This window comes from Vigna umbellata, chromosome 8, assembly GCF_029865625.1.
Source record: "Vigna umbellata cultivar VRB3 chromosome 8, Vumbellata_1.0, whole genome shotgun sequence".
Classification (NCBI taxonomy): Eukaryota; Viridiplantae; Streptophyta; class Magnoliopsida; order Fabales; family Fabaceae; genus Vigna; species Vigna umbellata.
This window is the reverse complement of record NC_142172.1, coordinates 16253943-16265115: the sequence shown is the minus strand read 5'-3', so window position 1 is coordinate 16265115 and position 11173 is coordinate 16253943. Positions and strand designations below refer to the sequence as shown.

Genomic DNA, 11173 nt, shown 5'->3' with positions numbered 1-11173 from the left:
TGAAACAACCCGACCAATCAAACTACTACACACCAAGGTTAATTCGTCAAACATCCTTGGCCAAGAAACAGCCACTAGACTAAGGACCTCTTACTACTCTCCACGACATACCCACCCTTCTCTACTTGAGATTAGATTATTATTAAGAATGTTCGAAACATCCCCCATTTTAGAGCCCCTACATCAATACATTACACTACTGAGCATCACCATAGAATCTCTCCAATAGATTCATGAAACTACTTAAAACACATATATCATATTCACCATTAATAACGGACTCATGATCATCATAATATCATACATGAACGAGCATCGTAGATGTTTACCAATGATACTTTAACTATATTTATATTCATAGTTAAAATCCATTAAGCATCAATTTTTACAAGATAAGAGGTCCTAAAATCCATACAAGCTAGTTCAAACCAAAACAAAAATTTATAACACGCATAAACATAAAAGGACTAGAAATAGGGGGCGCCTACTGAGTAGGATCCATCGCCCGGTGAATTACTGAGAAAAAGCACCACCCATAACCGTTCAACGCCCAATAACCTGAGAGCTCACTAACTTCAAAGCGCTCAACGCTCATACTGGTCAACCAATGCCCTGGAGTTCCGTGGCTCTCTAACTTTACAGAGCTCAACACCACAAGTTGCCTCTTAGCGCCACACTAGAACTCAACAACCTTAAAATTTGGTCTAGATGCACTTAAGGCCTATCCAAATGAACAAATCAATGTCCTTGACACTGTAATTGATTTGAAAACATGTTTATAACTCAAATTGGATACCAATTTACTTAATTGGCCAGTGACTCAGTCCATAAGATCAAACCAACTACCATTACAACCCTAAATAGTGATAAACATACTAAAGACTCAATCTCTGTAAGATAAGTGGCTAACCAAGTCCTAAATGACCTAAAAATAGACTCCACACATCAGGTTCATTTAATATGCCACTCCCATAAAATCGCACCTGTCAAAACCTCTTCATTTTAACCAAAAACCAACCATAACCCTAATCTTTCACTACACTAAGATCTAAAACCAATTCCCAACTAATTATAACATTAAATCCACCAACTCAAACAACCAAAACAAATAACAATCAACCAATAATCATGGTAAGGCTCTTCCACTATCAAACAACATACATTTAGACCAAATACAATCAATCAAGCTACAATACAACAAAATTTTTGTAATCCTATTTACTCAATCTCCACGACTCAATCAATTTAATCCAATTAAATCACACAAACTCATATTATCAAAGTACTTAAAGCAATATAAAGTGAGGTATTTAGCTTTCCTTATGAGAAGACCAAACTGTTATAGAAAACCTAAAGCAACTCTACAAGTATAAGAAGTCCTATCTACTCTTATGAATCATAAAACATGATGAGGATACACGGTTAGAACCACTGATAAGCAGAAAGTCTTATAGATGACTCAAATGTCACATGCATGCACAACATACTCTCATGCAAAGGAAGACAAAACAAATAAAAAAGAAGAAAAAAAATAACTTACTTTATTTGAGAAACTGATCCATCCAAATTGAAGAGCTCATTGCCATGATCAACCCTACAGTCTCAGTTCTTCAATCAAACAAACAGAGACTAATAACTTCTGGAAAGTCACATAACTTTAGAAAAATGATTTCTACAGAAATAAATTGTTCTAAAATTATAAATTTTGTTATAACCAAACTATTTATATTAAAACATTTTAATATTAAAATATTTAAGCTTTACTATTTTTAAACCATTGTCACTTTTAATTATTAATAATAAAAATAATAATATTTACAATAATAATAATAATTTTTAATTTATAAAAATGATTCTATTTTATTATTATATTATATATACATAAATAATTAGATTTTTTATTATATACTATTAATAAATATTATAATTATAGTAATAATATTTTTATACTTTTAAATAACAATTTTAATTTTATTTTTAATATAATTTTTATTATTTATATTTAACTTCATATCATATTTATTCTTAAAAATGAATGACAATTATCTAGTTTTATCTATTAATTTTTTTTTATTTAAGTTAGCATACTTATCACATCTTACACAAATTTTCATAATTTTTGTTTTCAAATTCCTTCGTCCATCTCTTCAAATTCTTTAATTCAAATTACAACACAATTTCCTTTCATCTCTTTAAATTCATCGAGGGACTTTTCCTCTTATTATCTTCCAAATTCAAACATTACTATGGACAGACATTATAATTATTATTTTTATTTTAAAACAAAAATTTAATAAAAGATTAGATTGATTAATTATTTACAATTTTAGAGATAATTGTATCATTATACTTATTTCCAATATGAGTTACATTTTCCTTACAATTGCAAGCAACTAACTAAAGGGCAGTTTTAAAGATTATTTTATCAATTTATTAATTTTAGGTACTAATTTAATTAATTATTACAATTCAAAAGAATAAATTAATTACTTTCCTTTTTTTATTTTACCTGAAATGCGAGTTAAAAGATAGCTTGGAGACGGCAATCTAATCTTTTTAAAATCCCTAATTATTCTTAATAGGTGACCAAACTTAAACCTAAAGGCATACATTAATTATTATTTAATAAAAGGGTAGGATAATTATGTAGGTAAGTAGAATATGGAACATTGACATTATTACATTCAATTTTTATTTTATTTTTTATATGTATATTAATTCATAAAACTCTTAAATAATTTTTAAAATTTTATTTTTTTAATTCTATGTAAACTAATTTTAATTTATATATATTTTAAAATTTTCAAGAATCCTTAATAATAGCGTGGTTTGTCCCACGTTCCAAATTACGTCGCAAACGGTGACTCTGTGTGTGGGACCCACGCGAATGCGCGCTTGTTCGGCATTTCCTTCAACCTCACAACACGTTGCGCAGAACGACACCGTTTTGGCACGACGTAATCCATACCATCAACCTACCTGAATCGCTTCAGCGAAGGGTCTTTGAAGTTCGAAGGAAATGAACGTAAAGCGCATCGGATCAATGTCGTTTCGAGACTATTTCCGAGGACACAGATCTCTTGAAACTGTTCAATTTCTTCAGGTACATTCAAATCATCTTCATGGCCTGGGTTGTTCTGTTTTTCGCTTCGTTTGGATTATAGTTGAATGTCGTGGACTTTGATGATGGTTACGAGCTGATATTTAGAAAATATTTTAAGGTGGTAAAATTTTTTTAATGGTGAAAATGTTTTTAGAGTTGCAAATATATAAATTATACTAAATTTAAAAGAATATTTTTATTTATATATTAATTTATATATATTTTATTATGTATATTAATTTATATATGTGTAAAAATTGGGAGGCAAGCCTCTCACACACCAAGAACCTCCGCCACTGGTTATGATGATTTCAGTTATTCGTGTTCTGATGCGTTCTTACAGTGCACTGATTCGTAAGTTGAAGCTGAAGGATTTCATTTTTTTGAGATTTGTTATGTTTCTTTTCAGTGGTTTTTGGTTTGGTATAACATCCACATGTTCATGACTTGAAGGGATTTTCAGAAGCATTTTATTGATGCTAATAAAACTGAATTTAGATCTTTTTAAACAACTTATTGGCTTCAATTTTTTTGAATGAAAAAAAAATGTATTGAAAAGGAAGACTTCACTGAAAAAGTGACTGTCAAATTTCGTGAACTTTTTTGTTCTCCAATCATTTCATGGTTCAAGTGACAATAAGCTTGGTTTAGTCCAAGTAACATTCGAAAAAATGGGTTCCATCTAATTCGATTTGGATTATACTAAGAAACAATGAAAAAATATGGTGAGCTTGATAACTTGTATCAAGTTGATTCCGTGTCCTTATTATTTGGGTTAGTAAGGTGAAAATCTAATTTTATGCAAAGAATAGCATTTGAAGCACATGACATTACATGTAAATTTAACGTATAATAATATCTTTTCAGGTTCTGAATCAACTTGATAGATTGAGCACGGTAATTTTAGCGGCTGCTACGAGTTTGAAGCGTCTACCTTTTGTATCTTTCGACCGATCAGACTTCTAGTGATTCCAATCCATCATATCTGTCTGATAACTTCTTCCTGCAGCAATGGCGAGGTAGTCGATCGATTACTAATTTGCTCTCTTGCTTTATCATGAATGTTGGATCAAACTATTCAGGTAATGCTTTTCTGTGAGAATTCTTAGGCGCTTATGGAGCAAACGAAATTTGATCAGTACGTCGAAATTAGGGATGTTGTCGTTGTGGTGTGGGAGGATTCATTGCTTTATGCATGAGTAGGACCGATTTTTGTGTTTCAGTGGCCATAGTTTTCTTACATTATCATGTTATTTCATAAATAGGATGAAACGATTAGAAAAGTATATACCGTTAGAAGTATTTACATCTTGTTGTATAAATTGAAGGATCTTAATTGCAGTATTAACAATGGTATGGGGGTTAGTTTTTTATTTTATGAAAACATCGTTCTGGAAATTGATGGAATCTAATGATTCCTGGTGGATTACAAGGTCTTCCTCAGGTTAGTAGAATTGCTAATTTGAAGTCATAGTGTCCATGTTACTGTAAGTTGATATATATTTGAATTGTTATTAAGTAAATTTTCATTCCCTTGTCATGTTTCTTTTAATTTGCATCTGATGGGTTGAGCCGCATAAACTTTGACCACAGGCCGTAGCTGATCAGGTCCTGAATTATTAGATGCGTTTAGGATTACCCTTCCACCTTTGATGTTTTTTGCTGCAAAAAGGCAATTTGTCTACTATTTATTTTCTTTATGGTTTCATTGTTACGTTACAGGAACTGCATTGAAGACATTGATATTATCTGTTAAAGAGAAAGCATAAAGAAATTCATGACAGATAAATTTATAATATTTTACTTATAGTATTTTACAGTTGCATGCAGACTGAAGAATTGATAAAATGAGGGGCTCCCTGTATTCAAAATCGTCATTGAGTACAAAACTCGTACATGTGGCAACAGTCAGGAAGAGTAATAAATGAAAGACAGAAAATGCATCAGTAAGAAGAAAATCGTATTGGCCATTTGCTGCTGTTGGATCCTACAAGTGCATGCATAAGCTGTCCACCCATTCATCTCTCCAATATTACAGTTCACGAGATCATCAGAGCTTAAAGATATAACGTTTTCTGTGCAACAGATTACCTCCAACATGCAGTATTTCCTGTGCTCTTATCCCCTTTCTATTAATTGTCCATGCTGCAAAAACGGCTGTTCTTCATCTGTAGGAAGGCACAGCGAAAAGTTACACAATAATTTGTGATTGTGATATACATTTCTGCTTAATCCTTAAAACATTATGGTGACCGTGATCACCAATTGTGCAAACAATCCTCATTGAAAGACAATGTTAAAACAAATTTATTAAATAAGCACACAGAACTTGTCTTGTTTGCCTTTTTTTTTCAAAAGTCCTCTTAACGAGCACAGAAAAAAAAGGCAATTTTCTCAATATGCGTAAACCAAACATTAGCTATAAAATAAGAGGACCCTTCATTCTGTTCTGATCCAAAATGAAGAAAAGCACATGTTTTGCCCCAGATGGTATAATAAAAATGTTGATTTTATTAAATTACAAAAGGCTTATTTGTCTGACCTGAACAAAAAAAGAAAAAAACATAAGGGGTTTCAATATACAGCAGTAAGCAGCATGATTATGTAGACGGCTAATTATTACCACTTTCACCGTCAGATGCATCTGCAATCCTTGCAATAGCGTCAACAAGTGCTTGCTCGTGCTCCTATACAACAATTCAAGCAACTGTGAACAACAACAGTGGGTATAAAGGATTCAAGATGAGAAAAGCACGATGATGGAAGGTTGACTTACTTTCAGCATTTGCTTTGCCTTCTCAAGTTCCATTGAATCTGGAGCACTTGTAGCAACAATCCTTTCCACCTGTTATAACATCAATGTTTCAAAAATAAAAAACCTTCACTGTTTATTCTTTTGGATTTAAAGAGGTTGCTTAGGCATATCATACTACCTCCTTAACTAGAGAATCTGTGTTCAGCAATTCAATGTCATCCAAAACTCTCTTCCCAATACCATTTTGAGGTGGGTGAAATTCTTGTCTGGTATGAAGCCTAGGATGACCTCTCCCTCTTCCTGCACCTAAAGAATCACCACCATGGCCAAAGAATCTCTTAACCCCACGACCGTGCCCACTATGTCCACCTCTATGGATTATGCCTGGATCTTCACCTTCCCATCTTATATCCTCCGGTGAGATCTGTAATTGACATGGTATATTTATATTTGTAAGTAAATTATGAAAGATCATTTAACCCAACTTCTATGTATTTGGTTATTGCAACATAATCTCTTTCAGGGTGGGTAGAAACAGTCAAGGATCTGTAGCATTACAAGAAACATGATTTTGCACAAACAGCTTACACGTTCACAATGTATGAGGGTGTATGCACATACAGCAAAAATTATCACTCAAAGAGGGTGTTAAATGACAAGACAAATACTTCTCAGCCCTCTTTCTATTTATATACAGCTACATGTTTGCTAACATAAACCCACACCCTTAATGGGCCCATTTCCCTACTTTCTAACATAATCCTTGGTATTTCTTTGACTAACTACCCTACCTTAAATAACTATTAACTGGCCTATCAAAATCACCACCTTAAATAAAATTTAAAAACCTAATTAATTACTGCTGTTATATATGCAGCACAACATACGAAATATATACCTCTTTGAGATCAACCCATTCCCAAGTCTCATGTACTTTATTAATATCATAAACCAAAGCATGCCGACCCTGCGAGAAAGAAACAATCGAAAAGCTAGGATAAAAAATTACTGAAAAGTTATTAAAAAAAAAGCCTCTCATGCTGCCATGCACTTTCAGGATTGGGTTCTAATCACACTTCAGCTTTTTTATTTCCATCTAGATTAAAAGGTGAATACTTCATTATTATCCTACAAGAGTTTAGAAACAATAAAGAGAGACACATTTATCCTAAATGAAATAAATATAAAATGTTTGCATACTGGTCATTCTCTGTGCATGGGGAAACAAAACCAAAGGCATCTTACATGTGGGCAAAAAAACTCAACTACATAGGTCACCCTAAAGGACCTAAACATCAAATTCAAATGACAATCAGTCCAGTGACGATTCAAATGTGTTCACCAGGTAAAATATAAATGCAGTAATCAAGAATTTTCAGAACTATTTTAAGATCTAAACATACATCAGCAGGGTTGTAATCAGTTACAACAGCCTCATAAAAGTGGTTATCTTCAGGCCACCTAGTCCAAACTTTCTTCCCAATCAATGGATCAAATGCTGCTGCTTCGGCGGGTGGATTGGATGCAAGAGCACTAGCGTTGCGATTTGAAAAATGCCTACCTCCAGTTGGTCCCGCAGAAGTATACTGCACAGACTTCACTGAAGATAAAGCAGGCAAGGACTGACCCTGGTGCCAATAATGGTGGAAAATTAAAACCAAAGGAACATTAATATATCTTTTATATCTGGATCCTAAAGCACCACTTAAAAATGCAGACACTGAATATGAACACAAAAAATTTTGCTCTTAGAGCCCACATCACATCATATATTACAAAATAGAAGGTGGTACCGAATGGGATGTCTTCTGCTTTTTTCGGGACACTGAAACAGTTGGACTAGGTAAAATGTCATGAACAGGCTGAGATGTGCTACGTCTTGCAGGTTGGTAACAACCAGTTTGTCTCCACTCCCTGGTTGAATTTCAATCACATAACATTATAGAAGTAGCAGAAAAATGGCCAAAAATAATGTTTTTTTAAACTATTGCAACTATTCAAATAATCTCCAAACCTAATGCGGTGTATTATTTCATCAGAGTTAACCCTAGTAAGAAGCTCTCTGTGTTCATCATCTGAAACCCTCAACTCTTTTCTAAGCTCAGTTATCAAACCTTCCTTCTCCTGATAAATACATAAAATAAAATACAGGAGATGAATATTTAACACAGCAAAATACAAAAATAAGATAACAATAAATACATGGAGGGAACCGATGGTATATACCCATGTAAGAGCATCAGACTGAGCTTTGAAAGCACGCAAGACAGCAGAGTAAGCTTCCTGTTCAAGTTGATGAATTTGAGCCTCCATGTCAAAGTGCAAATTAAAGTGTGTAACAGAACCTACAGAAGATTTTTCATTCCCAGTAACACTGCTAGATCTCACAACTCTATTTTGATCTGAGGAAGAAAGATCATCATCAGTACCTAACATTGTTTAATACAAAAGGAGCTTAATATAAGAAACAAGAATGACACGTTCCAGAGATTCAAAGGTCAAGTTTATTTTGTTAAGGATATTGACGCATGCATTGGAAGAGAATTTTCTTTGTTACTGAATGCTGGTTACGCAAATTATTTCTTTAAGGATTCAAAGTTGAAGTTTATTTTGTTAAGGATATTAATTCACACATCGAAAGAGATGTTTCTTTATAAGTGAATGCTGGTTACAAACATTATTTCTTTATGGATATTGATTAAATTATTCTTTAAGGTATTCAAAGTTCATGTTTATTTTGCTAAGGATATTGGTTCATGCATTGGAATGCTGGTTACACATTATTTCTTTGTTCTAGAAACAGAGGGCTCTTGACTCTTTAAATGTTCTTTTCCAATTATCAATGAGCATAAATACAATCTATTATTGTTAGTTCCCTCCCCCTTTTAATCTCTTGCATTTTTCATTTTCAAGTTTATTCAACAATTGGAGCAACTCAAATGATTGATCCCACAGGATTTACATGCTTTGACAAAGAATAATGTCTAAAAATATAATTCAATATACAAGCATACGGGAAGCACTGGCAGAAAATGTGACAAGGCTTATATGCATTCACATTTTAATGCGCACACACAACACCTGCTTTACAATGAAACAATTTCGATATTAAAAGTTAAAAATATGATCCAAGTGCAAGGTTCTGAAAAGTATTTTTAGAGATTTCATGCATTAGGGTTGCTGTTTCATTATATAACTTCTTCTACCCTGAAGAACTCAAACGAAACATATATTTGGTCCCTACCATAACCTTTTTGTAATATCTGGTTCCTTCAAACACCTACAGCATCAAATTTCGCTACTTATCAACCACTGCATGTCATATACAGACAAAATAGAAAAAAAAAATAGATCCCAGTAAGAATTCCCCTCGTATAACATGTGGTAACAAATTCCAATTCCATGCATTTCAAATACAGATGTTGCATCTACAGGCACAAATACCAAGAAAATAATTCCTATCTGATTACTCACAGGATTCAAGTTCAAGTTCTGTCCCCTTACCAACTTAAACAGCCTCCATACACCAACGCCATCAAAACCTAACCTCAGTAACCCTTTTCCACAGTAATATGGGCCACCAATCGTGCTCTAACTTCACACGTTTACAAATTACTAAGCACATACCCAATACCAACAGAAGGGTATCCATTTGCATTAAAATCATAACAAATCTATATACAAAATTGACATTAACACTGTATAAACAAAACAGAAAATTCACACGCCCTACATCAAAAAATATTTTTTTCGCCTCAGTCACTTTTCGTTCGATATTCTGAAAGTGCCAATCCGGAAAAATAAGGAGTTAAACTTAAACCCTAGCTGAACATTGTGCACATCAATGTCACAGTGCCCAATTTCAGGAAAGTCCCTGAAACAAATCATTTTCAACATAATAATAACAGCCAATTAAAAAACTATGAACCCCTTCGAATATCGCTAAACAAATTTTAAAAATCAATTTCTTTTTTCTGGCAACATATTCGACAGGTTGAGGTAATAAGAAAAAGAAAACCCTAGAGGGCAATGAGGCTCACCGGGAGTGTTGGAATTGGACAGAGCGAGAAGATTAGAAAAACGGGTAAGAGAGCGAAGAAGATATGCTCGCAAGCGCGTTTGGGTTGGAGAAAGTGGAAGGTTTTGGAGAAGAAAATGGGTTTTAGTTTTTCAGTTGAGTGAGAGAAAACGACAGAGTCAGAGGGTGTTGGATGTGTTCCTCGTACGTGTTATATAGTAGAGTCTAATCGATTCGAGTGGACACAAAAAGCAAACGACTAGAGAAAACAGATTTGGTTTTGGTTTGGTTGAAGGAAACCACAGCAATGACAGGGAAAAAAATAGTTCAGTTAATTAAACGAGGAAAAAATAGTTAATGTTTATTCATATTTAAGAATAAAATAGTTTATATATTTTTTAAAGATAAGACTGGAAATAGTGGCTAACAAATGTAAATCCATAGCAACCTATATGAATATTTATAGGAAGTAATTAATATGGTATAACAGGATTATGAAAAATATTTTATTTGATGATATTTTTAGTGTTTCTTGGAATATTTACTTATAGGACTTTTTTTAGTGTTATAATTTTCTAAAGTTTTATCTTTTTAAGAATCTTTTAAATTAAAATAATTATTTATAATATATTTATAAAATAAATAAAAATTATCTACAACAAAAATAAAATTTACTTATATATATTTTTGTAATATTTTTAATAATTTAATAATATTTTTATAATAATAAATCAATTTAGTATCATAAATACTAATATATTTCTCTTTTAATACCAAATAATAATTTACTAAAATTGGACACGGGTGGAGCAATTTTTTTTTTCTCAATATCTATTTTGTCAAATATTTACATAAATAACATTATTTTTTTTTCTTTTTACATGTATGATTATTTAAATATATGTTTTTTCTTTTTGTTTATAATTATTAAAAAATAACTTATAATTTGTTTTATAAAAAACGTTATTCCCTATTTGTTTAACACATACGGTTATGATTATAATTGTTTTAATAATTATATACATGATTACAAATAAATTTTAAAAGTTTATAAATAAAAATTTGAAAATGGACTCAATATAAAATTTTTTACAAATTAAATTCACATTGTAAAGATCTCATATGTAAGACTAGTTTAAAAATAGTAAGAGAAGATTTTAATATTAAAATATTTTTATAAAAGTAATTTTGTTATGAATAAGTTTTATTATTTTAAAACATATTATTTATTTAAAAATCACTTTTTCAGAGTTTTTTGATTTTTCTATGCTCGTAGGTTGAAGAACTGAGAGACCAT

General features: G+C 31.9%; 1 protein-coding gene and 1 long non-coding RNA gene across 6 annotated transcripts; one reads left to right on the top strand and one right to left on the bottom strand.

Moving 5' to 3' along the window:
• Positions 1 to 2840: 2840 nt before the first annotated feature.
• Positions 2841 to 5063, top strand: LOC148194129 (uncharacterized). The gene is made up of 3 exons (XR_015781619.1): positions 2841 to 3103; positions 3971 to 4122; positions 4924 to 5063. It is a non-coding gene; the product is annotated as an uncharacterized LOC148194129 (long non-coding RNA).
• LOC124843180 (protein EMSY-LIKE 1-like) lies at positions 4876 to 10124 on the bottom strand. 5 transcript variants are annotated; one of them, XM_047319839.2, is made up of 11 exons: positions 9899 to 10120; positions 9103 to 9170; positions 8085 to 8260; positions 7873 to 7982; positions 7652 to 7772; positions 7262 to 7486; positions 6757 to 6825; positions 6037 to 6282; positions 5880 to 5948; positions 5727 to 5790; positions 4876 to 5271 (listed from the first exon to the last, which is right to left on the bottom strand). In XM_047319839.2, exons 3-11 carry the CDS (start codon positions 8169 to 8171, stop codon positions 5222 to 5224), a joined length of 1041 nt encoding a protein of 346 aa, XP_047175795.1. In that variant the 5' UTR covers positions 8172 to 8260; positions 9103 to 9170; positions 9899 to 10120; the 3' UTR covers positions 4876 to 5221. The 5 variants fall into 5 exon arrangements, with proteins under 5 accessions (XP_047175795.1, XP_047175796.1, XP_087952861.1 ...); XM_047319840.2 differs by having other exon boundaries at positions 9103 to 9138; XM_088096735.1 differs by lacking the exon at positions 9103 to 9170 and having other exon boundaries at positions 8085 to 8287.
• Positions 10125 to 11173: the final 1049 nt, after the last annotated feature.

Coding starts and splice junctions, on each gene's coding strand:
- LOC124843180 (XM_047319839.2), bottom strand. CDS start 8,171: ATGGAGGCTCAAATTCATCAACTTGAACAGGAAGCTTACTCTGCTGTC. Junction 6,826..7,261: donor CTGATTACAACCCTGCTGAT/GTATGTTTAGAT, acceptor TCTTTCTCGCAG/GGTCGGCATGCTTTGGTTTA. Junction 6,283..6,756: donor AATGGGTTGATCTCAAAGAG/GTATATATTTCG, acceptor TGTCAATTACAG/ATCTCACCGGAGGATATAAG.